The 20,833-nt window shown below is 41.7% G+C and overlaps 1 protein-coding gene across 5 annotated transcripts in view; it reads left to right on the plus strand.

Annotated features, from left to right (window-relative positions):
• The window catches only part of SORCS1 (sortilin related VPS10 domain containing receptor 1), a 575,198-nt gene that overhangs the window by 459,781 nt on the left and 94,584 nt on the right, over nucleotides 1-20,833 (plus strand). For all 5 annotated transcript variants that reach the window (XM_070363590.1, XM_005897015.2, XM_005897018.2 and 2 more), the window contains exons 11-17: nucleotides 4,726-4,828; nucleotides 5,095-5,171; nucleotides 7,394-7,485; nucleotides 8,769-8,876; nucleotides 11,547-11,664; nucleotides 13,299-13,429; nucleotides 16,040-16,153. In XM_070363590.1, the coding sequence (XP_070219691.1) occupies nucleotides 4,726-4,828; nucleotides 5,095-5,171; nucleotides 7,394-7,485; nucleotides 8,769-8,876; nucleotides 11,547-11,664; nucleotides 13,299-13,429; nucleotides 16,040-16,153 (743 nt within the window). The remainder of the gene's footprint in view (nucleotides 1-4,725; nucleotides 4,829-5,094; nucleotides 5,172-7,393; nucleotides 7,486-8,768; nucleotides 8,877-11,546; nucleotides 11,665-13,298; nucleotides 13,430-16,039; nucleotides 16,154-20,833) is intronic.

Raw genomic sequence — 20,833 nt, forward strand, 5'->3', positions numbered from 1 at the left:
TTGGTCCAATTTCTTTTTTATTCAGGATCTTTCTCACTCTGAAATCAGCACATGCATCTGTTGACTTGCTAGTATATCTCCTCCCACTCACTGTGAGCTCCACAAGCATAGGGACCATGGTGCTCTTTTTGGTCACCGAAGAGTTAGCTCAAGAGCCATACTTGACACATGGTGGGTGCTTAATATTTGTGTTGTGGAGAGTGTTGTCTTTGTTTCAGGCGGACATGCCATGGACAGATGTTTGAGTTTCGTATTTGGACTTTAGTGGAAGCCTTTCCTTGCTATTGATAGTCACACTGAAAAATGTGTTATAATAGCCACCTTCTGAAGTTCATGTGTACAAGTTGACCCCACAGTTAACAGAATCACTAGGCTCATTGAGACTGAGGAAAAATCAATGAAGGAGATATAGACATACGGTACCCAAGAGTCTTTTGGCCTTCCTCTCTCTTTAGTCCTATTATTTAATGTACTTTAAATCTGAGCTTTAGAAAACAGGCAGTAGAATGAGGAGAAGAAAATGAAAAAAGGAAGAAGAAACAACAAAAAAATATTATACAACTCTGCCAAGGCACAGAATAAGAAAGATCTTTGAGCTTTAGGAGACCCAGACTGTTAAAAACTTCCTTAGGTTTGGGAGCTGGTAGCAGAGAGGAGATAAAAAAAGATTTTAGATTGTGAATACTTGGAAAGTGACAGTGTCACTGGAAACACAGCCTAGTGATTAGAAAAGAGATTTTTTTTTTTCCCCCAGCAGGGTTGTTGCAAATGTGGAACAAGTTCAGAACTGCAGCCCCAAATGGAATGTTCCTGGTAAAATACATTATATAGGAATAAGACATCCAGGGTAATCTGGGCTGTATTTTTAGGACTTTTAGATTGATTGCCTGGAGGGCTCAGCTGGGATTTCTTTCCCCTGAAGACCACATTGTACAGTTAGATAGGGTGTTATAGGTCATGGTCCACCTGACTGCAGAACCTCAGAATTGGGCTCCCTAGAGGCAAAATGTGAGCTGAGCCTGGAACAAATCCTTAGGCCCCAAGGGACAGCCTAGTGTTTCATGGAGAGAAACCATGCCTTCTCGATGGGTTCAGTTGGCAGCTTCCTACTGGAGCTAAGCTGCAGCTGCCCCAGGAGACTCGACCCTGCTTCCTGCTCCTCTGCACTGGTTGCCACTTTCCATATTCAGCAGTGCTGAATGCCCTCCACCCAGCCAGCTGGCTGGGGCCACCCTCTTCTTTGTCCCCGACTCCTGACAAAAACTTCAGTGGATCCCACATTCCAACTCAAGATCAGAAGCTGTACAAGTGTGTGTGTAGGATGTCTTGTGTGTGTGGATGTCTTGGATCATTTAACCCTTCTCTGCTGCTCACCCACAGTGCCAGGAAGACAGCAATTCATTTGTAGATCAATTGACTTCAACAGGCATTCACTGGACACTTGCAGTGGCCAAAGGATTTTGTTGGTTAAAATAAGAAATACAAGCATAAGGCCAAAGGAAGGTGATTGGGGTCTAGAGGTCCACGGTATTCTTCAGGAGCATGTGAGCGGTCCGCGGTATTCTTCAGGAGCATGTGAGCTCCCGGGATTTGAATGCAAACCTTTGTGGGTGCTTCCTTTGTGCCCTTTCCTTGGGAAAGAGTCTTCAGTTTGCATCAGAATTTCAAAATCTGTGCTTGACCCCAGAAAGATTGACGACTAAGGATCTAGTTGCTCCTGGTATTGACCAGCTGGTGATACTCCATTCCCTATGCCTATGTGTGAGTCAGAACCACAGGCAGCTTCCAAACACATGTGTTTGTCCCTCTGTTCTTATAGATCAGCTCCTAGATCATGGTGATTCCAGTGTACAGTTTTGTAGATTTTTAATATGAGAAGTGAAGAGAAATAGATAAAGGTCTTTGGGATAAGCTGTGTTTTAACTCATACTAAATTAGAGATAACTCATGCTGCAGTCCATGGGGTCGCAAATTGTTGGACATGACTGAGCCACTGAACTGAACTGGAAAGATACCCAGTATATGTTCCCTAATGGGAGAAAAGAAGGCAGGAAGGCAGAAATGGACAAAGTGCCCCCTTCCTGGGCAAAATGTGCCTAAGAACTGGAATGCCTTGTCTCATGTTTTCCAGGAGTTTGCAGTGGTTTGAGAGACATTATAACAACCTCTCTATCAATCTGTGGTGACCTCACCTTAATAAATATCCCAAACTGTTCAACTGTAAACGTTTAAGTTTAAGAAGTGAAGATGAATCACTTAACATCGTTTTTCTGCAATGTGGACTATGTAACTTTCTTGAAAAAAAGGAAGAAAGGGAAAAAAACCATAGAATATTTTCCTTGTACCAGTTGGGGGCAATCCAGTACTACAAATGTGCAAGTGAGGGAAAAAAAAAAGTACACGAGAAAGATCGTTTGTAATGTTGCTGCTACTGCAGGAACTGGTGTCCTTTCTTCCCAAATTAATTTTTCTCAGGCCTCCGAAAGCCATAGCAACAGAGCAGTGCTGAAATGACCAATTGAAAATGCCCTCTTTCTTATGTAATGGCAAGTGCCCTCTCATAAATAATCCCTGGGTCAGGTGGCAAGTTAGTCTCACAGTCTTCTGAACTGCAGGGCTATAACATATGTGACCAGTGGCTGACTGAAGATTGCCACCTGGGTGCTCTCTTGGCCAGGGCTATCCTGCTCTGTTGGTATAAAAGGCCATCCACTAAGCCCCCGTGTCTAAGTATAGTAGTAATCATTTCTTTGAATACCATGGATATTCTCACGTTTCTCTGGTAATGTGGTTTATAATAATACCTAAGCCCATGTACTTCTGGCATTGTTTTGAGTAGAACAGTAAAGTAAGATCTTTCATGCCCTAACTTCAAAGTGCTGCCTGATATTTCAAGTGTTTATTGATTGTCTTTTTTAGATTCTATGTGAGATTTTACAGAAGATGTAAAGCAGTACTTGATGTTTTCTCTTTATTTGTCAAGTATATCTCTTAGGGCGATAAAACTCTGCATACTCGATGACATGATCCAGGATTGTGCGTGGTAAATAAGCTGTGGTAAATCAGAGAAAGCAAGATCTGATAGGTTGCAGTTGTCAGGAACATTTTCATGGACACATGGTTTGACACCTCTGGTTATCCTGTCTCAGCATCTGCCTAAGTGTTGATCAGCACTTCCTTGGGGCCTCTGTAGCATACCATACCCTCGCTAATCTTCCTCTTGGACAAAAGGCAGCCAAGTTTTGGGATCTGACTGTTTCTTCTTACAGGGGTGGTCTTTTTACCCTTATGGAACATTGCAGAGTAAGAATTCCATTTTTGAAAGCTGTACATGAAATTTTCATGCAAAGCCAACCATTTATTATGGTCATCATTCCTTGGGAGTTTACTCCCTCTGTTGGCAGTGATGGAAATACCCTATTGTGACCCATTGTGTCATTTCACCAGGGTTTTGGCTGCTTTTACTTCTGAGTTTCATTTTTAGTTTGTCATTTACTCTATCCCATCTAAATGTAATCACTGCATCTCTGTCGCTCTCTAAATATCTGCTGGCTGAGACTTACAGAGCAGAATGAAAGTAATAACAGAGGTACATTGGTGATTTCAAAAACTCAAGTCGGTAAGATTAGAAAATAATCTTCCTGAGAGATGAAAAGTGACGTGGGTTCAGTCACAAACTTGTCGTTGTTGATGATTCAGTACAAGGACAATTTTAAATGAAATTTGTGTGAAATTTACTATCCTGTTTGGTTTTTTTTTTTTTGAAAACTGTTGATGTCTTCATCTGAAAACTTGATAGAGTTTTGTATGCACAAACAAGTCCCTTAAATTTTTGTTTAAATTGTTGTCATTTGCGTGTTTCATCTACAAGAACTTCTATGTTGAATTACACTGAATCTGATAATACCCTTACACAGACATTATGTCAGTTGTCTGGCGGATGTAAAGACAGTTCCACATGTCATACAGCTTCTTCTACAGAACTGAGACCAAGGCTTCATATGACTAAGAGATGCCAAGTGACTTCTTCAGAGCACCTCCAGCCTGGCTGTACTTTCTGTCCAATCTCAAACCCCATTTCTCCTCATTGGTCTTACCCAACTACCTGTTGTATTACAGCTCCACTCTTCTGCTCCTTTTCTTTGTTACTGATATTACTCAGACCCGAAATGTCTTTTATCCCTCTGAGCATCTCATCTGCAATTCAAATCCTACCCACCTTTGCCTCCGTCGCCATTTTCTCCTTGAAATTTCCCCTCAACCGAAGTTAAATGTAGGCTCCTATCCCCTAGAATTTCATATTTTGTCTGTATTTATCTCATGGCTGTTAAAATATATTCCTTTATGATAATCAATAGAAAGATCTTAAATTGTATACTCCTCAGTGGCAGAGACCAAATTTTAGTCAGTGTTAAGTCTTTCATAAAACTACACCACATGTTTTGCAGATAAAGTATTAAAATGTTTGTTGAATGGCCAAACGGCAGTTATTTCAGTAGACTAGACTTGAAATGAAAGTGCTCTCTCCTTCAACAGTTTGGCAGATGTCTTATACTTAGTGGGCACCAGATATCTGTGGAATGAAATACGGGCGGATGGATGGGTTCATGGATGGGTGGATGGATGGGTGGGATGATTGAATGAATGGATAGGAGCTCTGAATCTGAGTTTTAAACGACCATTTAGATGGTGTACTTTCATGATCCTCATTTCTCCTCTTCTCAGCCCTATTGCTCCCTACACCTTCACCTTAAGGTCTCTGAGAATCCCTACACATCAGGGATCATCGCCAGCAGAGACACAGCCCCCAGCATCATAGTGGCTTCAGGTAAGCAGCTTGCCTGGTCTGCTCACTGCTATAAATTGTATTTATTTTAAGAAGCCCAGTAGCTGTGCTTGGAACTTAATGAGCAAGCTAAAAATATTTTTGAAAGGCACCTAAGCCACTAACCCTGAAGCAAGTATGCTGAGAAACCCTGCTCAGATAGAGTGTTTGCAGTCGAAATCCACCTCAGGCAGTGCACACTGCCAGCACAGCCCGTCGTTAGCTTTTGCAGAAAGTTCTCTTCACTAATGGTGATGTGCTTTCTCCAGGTAATATAGGTTCTGAGTTGTCAGACAGTGACATCAGCATGTTTGTTTCTTCGGATGCGGGAAACACTTGGAGACAGGTAAGAAAGTATCCTGGTTAAGTTACTGGTGTTTAAATGTGTTAAAAATTGTCCAGATTGTTTCAGTTCTGGGAACTTACTCAGTCACACATAAATCCTAAAGCTTCTCAATGTGTTTATTCCCTTATTTGTTTTATTCATGGCTTACAAAAGTTCTGAGTTCAGCAAATATTTATGAAATTTGATTTCTTTGTGTGATAAGTGAGCCTTTGCGTGCCTGCTCAGTCACTTTCATCAGGTCCGACTCTGTGCAACTCTATAGACTGTAGTCTGCCAGGCTCCTCTGTCCATGAGATACTCTAGGCAAGAACACTAGAGTGGGTCGCCATGCCTTTTTCCAGGGGATCTTCCCAACCAAGGGTTCAAACCTGGGTCTCCTGCACTGTAGGAGGATTCTTTACCATCTGAGCCACCAGGAAAGTCCTAAAAAAATGACACTTTATCACAGCCTATATGTAAGAAAGTTTATAAGTAACAATGAAACAAAATTAGATATGACTGAATTTTCCCCTTAAAAGAAAGCGGGAAATCTAGAGAGTTTATTATGTAGGGAACATGAAGCCTGGAAGGGAGATTACCTATTTAATGCCGGGTTGCCTCTGTAAATTCCTCTTGCCTTGAAGTCAGAATAGAGGAGAATGCAGTGATTCAGAAAAAGCCATTACCCAGGTGGTGCTCTGAGATGTTTAAAGCTCATATGCAGAAGACAGAGTAATAACCATCAGGGCGCATATGTTAGGGAAAGTAGGAATGGAATCACTTTCAACCAGTGTGTTTAGCTTAAATGCTTCCTCTTTCTTCTGAATGAAAATTAGATACTCCTAGCTTATAAAACAGGCGCTTAATGAGGTTTAGCAGTCCTAACAAAATAGGTGCCTAATGCTTGGTTGTTACACTTCAATAAATATGTTTTAATAAGCCACTGACATTTAATTATCATACAATAACTAGCACCATAAATTGAAATCTAATGCACAGGTAATCACACAGCAGTGAGAACACTGCGCTTTAAATTTTAGGCAAAGATGTCCATGTTACGGTCTAGTTACCCTCTCCTAGCTTCATAGATCTGCACTGTGATTTACATGTTTTGAGAAGAGTGGAGCAAGAAAGAAACTTGCTTAAGAAATTCCAGGGGTTTTGATTTTGGAGATATATATGCTCAGTCACTCAGTCGTGGCCAACTCTTCGCAATCCCATGGACTGTAGCCCTCCAGGCTCCTCTGTCCATGGAATTTGCTGGACAAGAATGCTCGAGTGGGTTGCCATTTCCTTCTCCATGGATATATATAGGAACATGCATTATTAAGCTTCCTATGGACAATAGTTAGAGAGCCAGGGTCACATTTTTTTCCTTGTAACATCCCAAACAAAGCAAATAAGTCTCTCCTATAGTCCTGGGTACATCTGGAATGTAAGAAGTAGACAGAGTGGAAACAATTATGTCTATAGTGTAATCACAGACAAGGCTATACTAACAGAGTGACTGTGAGAAAACAAGAAGCATCTTGTATGGAGAGGACTTAGGAATTGTCTCCAGCCTGTCTTCATTTGACCTCAGATTCCTCTCTCTACATACAGAGAGAGACCCAATGACAATGTACCCAAAGGTATGATTTCGTTTTGATCAGAATTGCTCTATGACTGGCTAGAGAATCCATGAGTTGAACAGGAACATCTGTCCCCTGTAACACTTGGAAACTTTGAAGTAATTACATGTGGAAAGGACACTGTCATTTGCTCCGTCCTGTCATCATCCATTATCGTCTACCTGGTCCTAGGCAAGTCACCACTTCTTTCTAAACCTTAGTTTTCTCATCTGTGAAAATGAGAGTATTGGAATAGTGTGTCTCCAAGGTTTCTCTGATCTAAAGGTGTGACCCAATGTAACAGTTGCACAAATGTCAACATAATCATAAATGGAACCCAACAGAGTTCACCACAAAATGACAGGAATAGAAATATGAACACATGACTCTTAGTTATTATTTAAATTTCTCTTGTGGAGCACCTAAAATCATTTTCTGGAACTCCAGTGGCACATGTCACCCACGTGGGGAAGCACTGTTCGTAACTGTGTCTCTCCACAGATTTGGGGGACCCCAGTTCTATCATGGGGGCTCATGGAGAGATTATTTTGCCTCAAATGAAGACTAACTCTCTGAACCCTGGGTGTGTGTGGGTGGGGGTGTGGTGCTGTGTATGTGCTTTTCCTCTTCCAGATCTTTGAAGAAGAGCACAGTGTTTTGTATCTGGATCAAGGTGGAGTCCTGGTTGCTATGAAGCACACATCTCTCCCAATTCGACATCTCTGGTAAAGGCACCTGTTGCCCCTAAATCCTGTACCCAGGACTGGTTGCACACAGCTAAGACCAGTCTAAGTCAGGCTGACAGACTATAACCGTGCTTGTAGTAAATTGTCATGGTCTGCTGGAACATAACTTATACCTTTGCTTTATTATAAGAAGCAAGAGGAAAGGAGAGAGAGAGAGAGTGAGAAAGAGAAAGGGAGCTTGCATGTGTCCTTTAGAGAGCAATTATACATGGTTTTGGAATGTGACAGCCCCCCTCTCCCCCATCAGTACCTCCAGCGCCTCACTCTTTCAGTACAGTCATGGGTAGAGTGGTTGTCAAGGATAATCTCTGAATAGCTTAATTTCTCACAGCCACCTATCCCAAATATTGTCTCCCGAAGTTTAATATTTGCATTCACTCTGTTCATTCTGCACAGAGATCAGCAGTGCGTGTCACTTCTGCTCTGATCGCATTTGGCCTCATTTTTGCGGGCGGGAAAGGGTGGTTTTCTGAAACTCTCCCTATAGGTCTTCTGTAGATGAACATGCAAGGCCTAACTTCCAGAGGGGTTTTCAATAGATTCCTTTATCTGTGTGTTTGAAAGTGGCTCTCTGCACAGGTGAGCTCGTTCACAGTCAGAGGCTTGATTTTCCCTCCAGTGTTGCTTACTTTGGTGGACCAAAGGGAAAGCTGCAGAAATAACAGAACCAGAGGCTCAGCCTGAGGGAAGGCAGCCCAGAGAAAGGCAGGGGAAAGCAAACATCCTGTATGACCATCAGAGTTGCAGAGTCCTCGCTTACTTTCAAGAGCCTGTTCTTCTGCACCCAGTCACTCAGGGGGTCAACCAGGATTTGTAACAATGTACGAAGGATACCACTAAGGGTTTGATCACGTGGAGCTGGCTGATTTAAGTCCATCGCAGTGGTCTCAGAAGGTGACTGTTCTCAGAATCACCTGCAGGGCCTCCTGCTAGATGACAGCAAGGTTTTAGAGAGGGTCACATTGAGATCTAAGACCTAATAAGATATCCAAATTTAAAAAAGTTCTATCAGCGACTTATCATTCCAGTTTCATTCAGCTCTCCACTGATTGATGTTATAATACATCTGGGCCCCAAATCACTTGGCTAGCTGTATATCCACCTTCTGATGTAATTAAGAACACTTATTCATATCAAAGGCTCACTTTGACAATGCCCCAGGTACTTCCAAAATATATTCTCTCCTCGTTGGTAGTATCTTTTCTTTGAAAGGATTTTCTTTTGAGATCCGATGACTATAATTTTTTTTTTTCTGTCATCAGGTTGAGTTTTGATGAAGGGAGATCTTGGAGCAAATACAGTTTCACATCTATTCCCCTTTTTGTGGATGGGGTTCTGGGTGAACCTGGGGAAGAGACTCTCATCATGACGTAAGTGGAAAACCGTGTTGTCTTCTAGTCTTCATAGAAATCCAGAAACGTGTGGTTTTTAGCTGAGCCTGTTCGCCTTGCTGCTTTCAGTTTTAAAGTTGCTAGCAAAGGCAGTGCATCTGACTTCATGATTCCCTAGCAAAGAAGAAAGAACAATGCACGCATCCATTCTCTTGGCTCTCTGCTAGCTATTAGGAGACCTGTACTGTGGGCTGGTAGCAACGTGGTGCAGCCTCTTTCTTCCTATACTGAACGAGCTTAGGGAAATTAAGTGTTTTTTTTTTTCAATAGAAGATAAAGCTATCAATTTAAAACTTTAATAATAAACAGGCTTGATATACAGAAAATCACAGGCATATAAGAATGATTTCACTTTAAGACAGAACACAGAGCTTGATCACACCCCACAAAGGATGTTATTTTTCCCTGGCTCTTTACCTAACCCAATTGTGAGGCATATTAGGGGAACCATGAGAACAGTCTGTTCTTGTGAAATTACATTTGCGCTCATTCCTGTCTGGAAAGTGATGATCATTAATTTGTGAAAGGCTTGATTAATGGCTTGCCTGCCTGTGGGTTTCAAAACATGAGCTTTGAATTTGAAATATGAAACTCTGATTTTTCCTTCTTCTGGAAAATCAGAAGTGGAAAACAAAGAGGGAAGATTTTTTTTTAAATATAGTTTATCTCATTTAATTCTTTTTTTTAAAATTTATTTATTTTAATTGGAGGCTAATTACTTTACAATATTGTATTGGTTTTGCCATACATCAACATGAATCCGCCACAGGTGTACACGTGTTCCCCATCCTGAACCCCCCTCCCACCTCCCTCCCCATACCATCCCTCTGGGTCATCCCAGTGCACCAGCCCTGAGCACCCTGTATCCTGCATTCTCCCAAATCATCCCACCCTCTCCCTCTCCCACAGAGTCCAAAAGACTGTTCTATACATCTGTGTCTCTTTTGCTATCTCGCATACAGGGTTATCGTTACCATCTTTCTAAATTCCATATGTATGCGTTAGTATACTGTATTGGTATTTTTCTTCCTGGCTTTCTTCACTCTGTATAATCGGCTCCACTTTCATCCACCTCATTAGAACTGCTTCAAATGTATTCTTTTTAATGGCTGAGTAATACTCCATTGTGTATATGTACCACAGCTTTCTTATCCATTCATCTGCTGATGGACATCTAGGTTGCTTCCATGTCCTGGCTATTACAAACAGTGCTGCGATGAACATTGGGGTACACATGTCTCTTTCAATTCTGGTTTCCTCAGTGTGTATGCCCAGCAGTGGGATTGCTGTGTCATAAGGCAGTTCTATTTCCAGTTTTTTAAGGAATTTCCACACTATTCTCCATAGTGGCTGTACTAGTTTGCATTCCCACCAACAGTGTAAGAGGGTTCCCTTTTCTCCACACCCTCTCCAGCATTTATTGCTTGTAGACTTTTGGATCGCAGCCATTCTGACTGGCGTGAAATGGTACCTCATTGTGGTTTTGATTTGCATTTCTCTGATAATGAGTGATGTTGAGCATCTTTTCATGTGTTTGTTAGCCATCTATATGTCTTCTTGGGAGAAATGTCTGTTTAGTTCTTTGGCCCAATTTTTGATTGGGTCATTTATTTTTCTGGAATTGAGCTGCAGGAGTTGCTTGTATATTTTTGAGATTAGTTGTTTGTCAGTTTCTTCATTTGCTATTATTTTCTCCCATTCTGAAGGCTGTCTTTTCACCTTGCTTATAGTTTCCTTTGTTGTGCAGAAGCTTTTAATTTTAATTAGGTCCCATTTGTTTATTTTTGCTTTTATTTCCAATATTCAGAGAAGAGGGAAGATTTTAAAGCAGCTGATCCTGTCAACAGTGAAAATTTTTAAATCAAAGTAAACAGTTGGTACATTTTCTGATTTTTTTTTCTCCTTACTTCTTTTTTTTTTGACAATAGAAAAGAGCAACAAAAATTAATATGCGTAACAGTTACACTTTTACCCAGTGGGTTAGCAATTTATTCTATAATTTGTCTTTATTCGGTTTTTATATTTACAAAACACAGATGAAAAAAGCTGACTGTAAAGGCTGCCTTGTAGCTTTTATTCACATTGGCAATAGGTGATTCAAACACTTCATTAAGTAGCTGAGCTTCTCTGAGTCAGGAAAGTAGAATGAACAGGGTAGGAAGTAGTTACAGCTCTTCAGCCTTGTTGCCTATTTCTTCTTGGGAATGGTGGGAAGATAAAATAGTATGGAAACCACAGGACCAGGTCGATTAAATGCAAGAGAACCTGAAGTGTAATCTTGGACTGCATAGGGGGCAGGATTTGTGATTGTTTTGTCATTTTTATTTATTCTTTCTGGTCAACAGTTCTTGTTGTGGAGTATATAGCTGCAGGCTTTTAGTCTAACACCCCTGGGTTCTAACTCTACCAGTTCTTGGTGATTTGTCTTTGGTTTTTGCATGTTAAAACTTTTTCAGCCTCAGGTTACCCACAGGTAAAGTGGAGTCAATAATAACAACCCTCCTCAGAAATGTGTTTTGGGGATCAAATAATACGACCGATATAGGATGCTTAGCATTGTGCTAACCTCGTAGTAAATATTCAACAAATGCTAACTGCGGTTGCACCTGTCAGCATTGCTATTATTGTGAGTATTTGTATCATCTGCAGAGTGTTTGGACACTTCAGTCACCGCTCTGAATGGCAGCTGGTCAAAGTGGACTACAAGTCCATTTTCGATAGGCGTTGTGCCGAGGAGGACTACAGACCCTGGCAGCTGCACAGCCAGGTAGGGGGACGAGTGTCCTGGGTGGGAGGCATGGAGAGTACTGGGGGAAGATAGTCATTCAAATGTAGGAATCAGGGTTCTCTGGGCAAAAACGTCCATCTGGTGGTTTCTTATGTGTCCTGGGTGCCATGGCAGTGAACAAACTCAACATTTATTGCTGTTGTGAAGTAATTCATGTTTTTATTGTACTAGGGTGTAATGAGATAAAATTCAAATGCGCTTGGCTTAGACTTACAACTCAAAACAAAACAGCAACTCAGCACAGAGATCCAAACATAATTTATCTGAGCATGTCATCTGGTTGCAGGGTGTGGGGGCAAGGGTGAGGAAAGGCTCTTCAGTTTTATCTAGCAATGCAAACAGAGACATAAAACAGCAAAATTGGGCTGGGTGAGGAGTGCCAGTAAAATTCTTCCTCCCCACCACTGTGATTCCCTGGGATTAGATACTGCTTTATGCCTCCTTCCAAGCTTCTTTTGTTATAAGGTTGTGGAATTAGTAGGAAAATTTCCTTCATCCTGGCCCCTCTGCTACTCTGCTCATATTGTTGATAGAATGCTTGGATAAAACATCTCTCTTTTGATTTCCCAAGAACTCATTCTGCCAGCCTCTCAAAGGACATAGCTGGGGCCCTTGCTTGCAAAGCCATCACTATATTGAGAAAGCAACACAACATATACTCCAAACCTAGACTAAGTTGTATATTTATGTGTCGATGTGTAGTGCAGCTGGTTAAAGTGAGCTTGCTCAAGACAGACAGTGTAGAGTAGCTTAGACAAAAGTCTCTCTGGTCCTTTGGACACACACACAGAGCTGGGTTTGACAATGGGAGCTACATCAGCTAGAATCACCCACTTTTCTTGGAGGCTCAATAATGAAAGGATTGCTCATTCACATAGCTGATATTTTCCCCTTTGGAGTGCATGGACATTGTAATATTCAAAGCGTTCATTTATTTTGTGGAGAAACACTGAATGTAGTGCTATTGGTTATCTTGTGCTGCTGCTGCTGCTAAGTCGCTTCAATTGTGTCCGACTCTGTGCGACCCCATAGAAGGCAACCTACCAGGCTCCCCCATCCCTGGGATTCTCCAGGCAAGAACACTGGAGTGGGTTGCCATTTCCTTCTCCAATGGTTATCTTGTAGAGGAATGTAAAATCAGTGCAGTAAAACTGTGTGAGCAGAGGCATAATAAACCGAGGCAAAATGGACCTTTATGTTTCTTAGCAATATTCTTCTTTCATATGCACATAAATGATCATGTGCCAATCTTTTATTACAGAAGAAGCCAACTTAATTACCATAGATTTGTTGGTAATACACTGTTACAAGCTGAGTCTTAATTACCTGTGTGTCCCTCATACCCTTCTACTCAACACCTTGCCAAGTGAGGATTTGCTGCAAACAGAGTTCAGGACATTTTGACACTCTCTCGGTGCTTCTTAGGATTAACTTTGTCGTCATGTTCTGTAATAGGACTCTAGACATTGAAAAGAAAATGCTGTTAGCACAAAGCAGACTGCCCACGTCCAGATCACCCTAAGATTTGAGACCATCTCCCTGGACTGTCCTAGTGTGGAGTAGGGAAGGTCATGCCTATGGGTCAACAGTGTGAGATTCTTGTCTCCTTACAGGGGGAAGCATGCATCATGGGAGCAAAGAGGATATATAAGAAGAGAAAATCCGAGCGGAAATGCATGCAGGGAAAATATGCAGGCGCCATGGAGTCTGAGCCCTGCGTCTGCACAGAGGCTGATTTTGACTGGTGAGCTCGTGCTGTTAGCCCATGTAGTCACTGCATATTTCAAACCCGTGTGGGCCTTAAACGAAAGTTTACATTTGAATAGTTACATGCATAGATCCAAGTGATAAACCTCATGTTTGTGTGAATTACCACGTGGGGACATCATGGCTTACTGGTTATGTGTGTGTGTATATACAGAAAAAAAAAAACAGGGATTTCTTTAGGCTTAAGGAGGACTCAGGAGATAGCTAGTAATTATCTTCACACATTTGACAGGTCTCAGGACAAAAAGAGAAGCCAGATCCACCCTGAGTCTCTTTTGACTGCAACACTTAAACAATAAGTGGATGTTTCAGGGAGCAAATATATGTGTGTTCAAGATAAAAATCTCTCTAGAATCTAGGGTTCCTGGTAGTGAAATTATGGTCATTTAGGGCAGTGCATTTTCTATACCTGGAGGTTTTCAATTAGTGGCTAGCTGACAATTGCTTATGAAAGCCATGGAATATTTTTCTGAATTCAGTGCAAGGATGGAGTCACTGGCATTGCCATCTATGGCTTTATGAACCTAGCAGTAGGAGAGCCTTCTCCTTTTACCAGTATTAACCTAGTTTAAACTGGAAAAGGAGTGCAACATTTAGATGTTAAATATTCTCAGAGTGCCACAACATGTTTTTGGAGCTTTACTTAAGCAGAAAACTAGCTTGTGGGGCCAATGATGTGCTTGCTTTGTTCTAGTTTTGACTGTCAGATGAGGTTGAAAGATGATTGAAACTGAATAGGTGGTAACCAACCCTCTTGATCACGTCCATCCCATTTTCGGTCTCATTTTTTTCCTCCTCCTTTTTAAAATGTATTTATATGTTTTTGGTTTAGAGAAAGCAATTGCTAAATGTGTATGTCAGTGTTAATGATTGAACTTAACCAGCATAAGAAACAAAGACATCTACTTAAAGTATTAGCTGGGTAGCAATCATCAGTCACATGTCTGATCATCAGAATATCAGTGATGGGGCTGAGATACTGTGTACATGCACATAACATTACTTAGAAAAAAGAAGCATCTCTCATGGTAGACCTCTAGGAGCATTCTTTGAATAAATAGTACTGGCCAGTCCTGGCACATTGGCTGCCAGTACTCAGACCTATAACACAAGGCTATTCCTGTCTTGTTGGTAGAGAAGGCAAGCCAAGAGGCAGTTCTGTCTCTCTCTGGGCTCTGCTGGAGGCAGACAGAGCTTCAGTTACACTGGGACTCACAGGGAATTCTGCAGGGGCCTCCCCAGCCCTGACTTTCCTTTTAGTCAGCACAACACTGTTACAATGACAAAAATATTTCATCTCTGTCCTGCCTTTCAGGATTGACATCCTGAACTACATTCACAGGGAGAACTTGTGTGGAATATTTGTCATTCATCACGTGCCTCTTTCGGAACCCTGGCTGCTTCTTTATTCACTGTATTCAAGGAGGATCCATACGGGGAGTTAACTTTTTATCTTAGAGCTTTGACTTTGGCCTTCCCAAACAGTGATTTTTTGGCAAAGGTGGTTGTCCCTGAATGTTCTCTCTCAGTTTGGCTCTCCCCCGGACATCCCTCTGCTAGATGACCTTGCCTGTTACTGTAATTTCCTGAAATGAACACAGGATGTCCTGTAGGCAGAGTCCCGGAAGTCCTCCTACCCATGCTGTGTTGCACCAGAATCAAACCCAGCTGGTATGGGCAGAATTCTGAGAACCAACTGCCTGGTGCCAGGGCCCTGAGCAAGCCTAGTTCTTCTTTCCCAACCTTTGTGTGCCAGCATCTCGCCTCCATCACACAGGTGGGCCAGTTCATACCTGTGCTTGCCATCGCTCCCTGCAATTTGTCTGTGTGTGAGGAGGTGTGATGTGCTGCCATTCTCTGTGCCCAGCTTTATCTTTCAGAAGCCAAGAGAGTTGACTCAAAGGTTCCGGGAGGCAAGAATTCAAGGAGGCTGAGAGAAAACTCTTTGTTTTCAAACTAGAGAAAACTTAAAGCAATCGGTGGCATTAACTGAATAGGACAGAGTTTTCCTTTGGGGAAAATGCTCGCAATACTCCCGAAGTACATTGCCTTTCCTGCTGTGACTTTGAAGCAGATGGCTTGTGCACAGAGAGACCTGGCTCAGCTCTCCTTGGTAGATCCAGATGTCTTGGAAGAGCACCCCAAAGACAGCACTAGTAGTGAGGATTGTGCTACGTGTGGATGCCTTAGGTTTTTCAGTGCAGTTGACACGGGGGACTGGGCTTCCACCATTCTAGCTTTCTCAGGGCCCAAGCACAATCACTATTGTGTCTCCCCCTGATGAGAACAGTATCTATGCTCCTGGCTGAAAGGTGTATAATGGGAATTACTGGGCACTGAGCTTTCATCTCTATACATGTGTCTCTGTGGCTTCCAAGTTAGCATTTCTCAAAACGGATTCTGTAGAATGTTTTCTTGGGTAATTGATAGAAAGAAAGATTCCGTTTTTGGAAAGGCATTGATTTAGTGAATGACTGTTTTCTTTTTACTAATTGACCAGGGTAGAAGTTGGCCGTGGACTGACTTAAATTGTTCTCAGTAACGTTGCCACCTACTGAAAGGTTTCTCTCATTTTTTTCCCCAACAGTGACTATGGTTACGAACGACACAGCAATGGTCAGTGCCTGCCAGCCTTTTGGTTCAATCCATCCTCTCTGTCGAAGGACTGCAGCTTGGGGCAGAGTTACCTCAATAGTACTGGGTGAGTGCCTGAAGCGTTGGCCTGAGGAGGTCATCTGCTGCTGCTTTTCAGCATGAGATGAACTTACAGAATCACTTCTGATCAAAGACCAGGTCTGTTTCATTATAGCACCAGTCTATTCGCTTTTGTTCATTTTAATCAGCACAAATTTGCATTAATAGTGCAAATTCCATCTGAGAATAAGATTCCAGTTGCAAATAAAGAAACAAAACAAGTTACTTAGATGAAGATAGCAATGATGATAATATACAGATTGCTTCATTTTTGGATCCCTATTTCACAACTATTTAATTACATGACACTACCTTTTACCTTGCAGCATCCCTGTGTGGAAGGTCAAACAAATATTTCCCATGTGCATTTCCTGCTCTATAGATGTGGAAACTAGAGGCAGAAAAGAAGCTCATTGGCTTTTCAAGAGTACGGTGGTGTTAGCAGGAATGTGTTCCATTTTCTCTCTATCCAGTCTTGACACATTGAAGACATGCATTCTGATCTTTATAAATCTGGAATCAGATTTGAAAATTTTGTGTTGAATGATACGTGCTGTGGGGTTTATCCAATATTATTTAAGAAATACCATAAAAAGGAAAACCGTGTGGTGACTTTCCCAAAATTGTAACTGGTATTTATAGACTCAGGAAACTACTGTGTGGAACTTATTTGGAATCTAATTCAAGCAATCTATCAAAGGACATTTTTGAGCCATTTGGGAAACCAGAACTATGTTCTGGTATTCATCAGGATTTTCCAAAGATATGCTTTTCTATCGCCAATTGGAGATATATATGTATATATAAAGAGATTTGTTAAAAGGACTGGGAGCACCCAGCTGTGGAGGTGGGCAAGTTCAAATCCTGATATCTGTAGGGGGAGTTGGCAAGCTGGAGACCCAACAAGTTAGATGGTTTGTTTCTAGGCACAGTCTGAGCACTGATGGTGAACCAGGGAAGCTAATAATATAGTTCCTGTCTGAAGACCAGCAAGGCCAAAACTGATGTTTCCATCTAAGTGTGAAGGCAAGAAGGAAGCCATTGTTCAGTTTGAAGACAGTCAGGAAGGAAAGGGCTGAAAGGAGAGGGAGAGGGAGGGAGGGGAAGCAGGCACTTACCAGTAGGCAGCACTCCTTGACAGCTGCCCTTCTCATTTCTCATGAGAGCTGCCATCCAGAGGAGAGGACATTCATGTTCTTGTTTAGGTACTTTTGTATTTTAAATGTTTACTTTTTTTAATTTAAAAAATATCACCAAAATAACATATACTACTCTCAGAATAGTATATACTACTTGGTGGATATTACCTGAGAGCATCTCACCCTAAGGGATTTTTGTTGAGTTATCACATCTGCTGGTTTCATCTATTCCATTCAAACTTTTTTTCAGAAGGAGAGAAAGAAAACATAGACATGCACATCAAATGTTCTTATCTATGATTGAATAAATAAATAAGCTATGATTTATTTGCACTGTAACACAAAATTTGAGAAAAATGCAAGTAACGTTTTTACAGCAAGTGGTCAGTGAGATCTTGAGCATCTAGTACCATGTGAAAAATTGAAAAAGGCTGCTGAAATCACTCAACTTAATGGTGAAGAAATGCCAGAGAAAGAAGTTGTATCACCTGCATGTATGAACATGTTTAGACGTTGTAAAGAGCACTGGGAGCCCCTGAAGCTGATTTCAGAATTGATTTTTTTTTTTTTCCACAGAGTTAGTCAAGGGAGTTATGCTATTCTCTCTTTGGTATTAATGAGAAGAGGCTGAAGTACAGAGGGGTCTAAATTTTACTAAATGCTACTGAAACCACTGTAATAAGGCAGAAAAAGAAGGTCTATGAACCCTTACTTTTCACTTTATTAAGAATGTATATATATTTTCATTTTATAATTATATACATGTATCAATGGCACCCCACTCCAGTACTCTTGCCTGGAAAATCCCATGGACGGAGGAGCCTGGTGGGCTGCAGTCCATGGGGTCGCTAAGAGTCGGACACGACTGAGCGACTTCACTTTCACTTTTTATTTTCATGCATTGGAGAAGGAAATGGCAACCCACTCCAGTGTTCTTGCCTGGAGAATCCCGGGGACGGGGGAGCCTGGTGGGCTGCCATCTATGGGGTCGCACAGAGTCGGACACGACTGAAGTGACTTAGCAGCAGCACATGTATCAATATTTACATGCATATTTAGACACACATATTTTTAGCTACTCCTAAACAGATTTCACCATTCCTTTGGTGAACTCAGTATGTGAAACCCAAATAAATCCTAACACATATAAAATAAAACATCAGAGATGAGTAATTTATATATTCTATTCAATGGAAGTTTTCATCTATGCTCTAAAAGATAAAAATTTCAATTATAAATGGTTCAGCAGTAGGTTTGTTGTTGTTTAGTTACTCAGTCATGTCTGACTCTTTGTGACCCCATGGACTGCAGCCCACCAGGCTTCCCTATCTTTCACCATCTCCTAGAGTTTGCTCAAACTCTTGTCCATTGAGTTGGTGATGCCATCCAACCATCTCATCCTCTGTCATCCCCTTCTCCTCCTGCCTTCAATCTTTCCCAGCATCAGGGTCTTTTCCAATGAGTCAGTTCTTTGCATCAGGTGGTCAAAGTATTGGAACTTCAGCTTCAGCATCAGTCCTTCCAATGAATATTCAGGACTGATTTCCTTTAGGATTGACTGATTTGATCTCCTTGTAGTCCAAGGGGCTCTCCAAGAGTCTTCTTCAACACCATAGTTCAAAAGCATCAATTCTTCAGCACTTAGCTTTCTTTATGGTCCAACTCTCACATCCATACATGACTACTTGAAAAACCATAGCTTTGACTCAGCAGTAGGTATCCAGATATATAAATGCTTGTCAATGCAATTATGTTTATTAATCACAGCATCACTTCCTAGTGCTCCCCCTCCACTCCCAGAGGGTTGTTCCTGTCAGTGTCTATTACCTGAGAGCATCTCACCCTAAGGGAATTTTGTTATTACATCTGCTGGCTTCATCCATTCCATTCAAACATATTGCAGAAAATCATCAGCATTAGTGAGCTAGTTTGTGTAAAGGGGACATATAAATACCAGCCATCAGCAAGTAGGACAAAGGCCCTGCTCTTGAAAGTAGGGGCTCACAGGTGGAAGAGTAACCGCCCTCATAGCACCCTGTGGCCTAAGGTGGGAGGAAGGGTGTCAATCATAACCTCGCTGATTGACATATGGCCTATACGTTTGCATCAGGAATAGGAAGACCCTTAGCTGAGACAGGCTCCTGAACTCATCCTCAAAGAAGACTCCGTACCATCAAATTTCCATTTTCAGGGTCTGTAGCCGACTCAAGAGTGAGTAAGAGGTAATATGTAAATGAAATTGAAAAAGAACTTTTTGCCTTTCTTTTTTTTTAACTTTATTTTGTATTGGGGTGTAGCTGATTAACAATGTTGTGATAATTTCAGGTGAACCACGAAAGGACTTAGCCATATATATGTGTGTGTGTGTGTGTGTGTGTGTGTGTGTGTGTATCCAGTCTCCTCCGAACTCCCTCCCATCCAGGCTGCCACATAACATTGAGCAGAGTTCCCTGTGCTATACAGTCGGTCCTTGTTGGTTATCCATTTTAAATACAGCGGTATGAACATGCTATGCTATGCTATGCTAAGTCACTTCAGTCGTGTCTGACTCTGTGCGACCCCAGAGATGGCAGCCCACCAGGCTCCCCCGTGCCTAGGATTCTCCAGGCAAAAACACTGGAGTGGGTTGCCATTTCCTCCTCCAGTGCATGAAAGTGAAAAGTGAAAGTGAAGTCGCTCAGTCGTGTCCGACTCTTCGCAACCCCGTGGACTGCAGCCCACCAGGGTCCTCCGTCCATGGGATTTTCCAGGCAAGAGTACTGGAGTGGGGTGCCATTGCCTTCTCCGAGTATGAACATGTTCATCCCCAATTCCCTAACTATCCCTCTGCCCCTCCTTCCCCCCTACACAGCAACCATAAATTCCTTCTCTAAGTCTGTGAGTCTCTGTCGTGTAATTAATTTCCTTTGTATCATTTCTTTTTAGGGTCCACGTATAAGGGATGTCGTATGCTATTTCTCCTCCTCTGCCCTGCTTCACTAAGTATGAAAATCTCTAGGTCTGTCCATGTTGCTGCAAATCTTTCTGACTGCCTTAATGCCACTCCAGCCCCTGATCCCAGATGCCACCTGGCTATATGTTGATTTGGTGGCATTTCATAAGTACAGATTCTCAATAAGGTGGTAGCCACTACCGTGCTGCAATCAAACATTTAGCTTTTCACTTAGAGATATTTAATTACAAAAAGTATATACGTATGTTTTCTGTGTTTAAAAAGCAAATTTAGGTTATCATCCCAATCCTGGCCCCCTTTCCTACACGATATGATCTGTTTGATATGCATGTTTCTAAACACTTTCTTTTGCATTTGTCAGGGAATAATTAAGTGAAAAGATACACAAAATTAATTTGGTTGCTTTTATATGCAGTTTCCTACTAGACGTATCATTCTTTTATGTGCCTTTTTCATTCAAAAACGCATCTTAGACATCTTTTGATGTCGGAGTTTATGAGGCTTCTTTCCATCTAATTTCTTTTTACCCCTTGGGATTCAGGCACCAGGAGTTATGTAGTAATCCCTTTCATGGACGTTTTGATCATTTCCTATT

This window comes from Bos mutus, chromosome 26 (genome assembly GCF_027580195.1).
Source record: "Bos mutus isolate GX-2022 chromosome 26, NWIPB_WYAK_1.1, whole genome shotgun sequence".
Lineage (NCBI taxonomy): Eukaryota > Metazoa > Chordata > Mammalia > Artiodactyla > Bovidae > Bos > Bos mutus.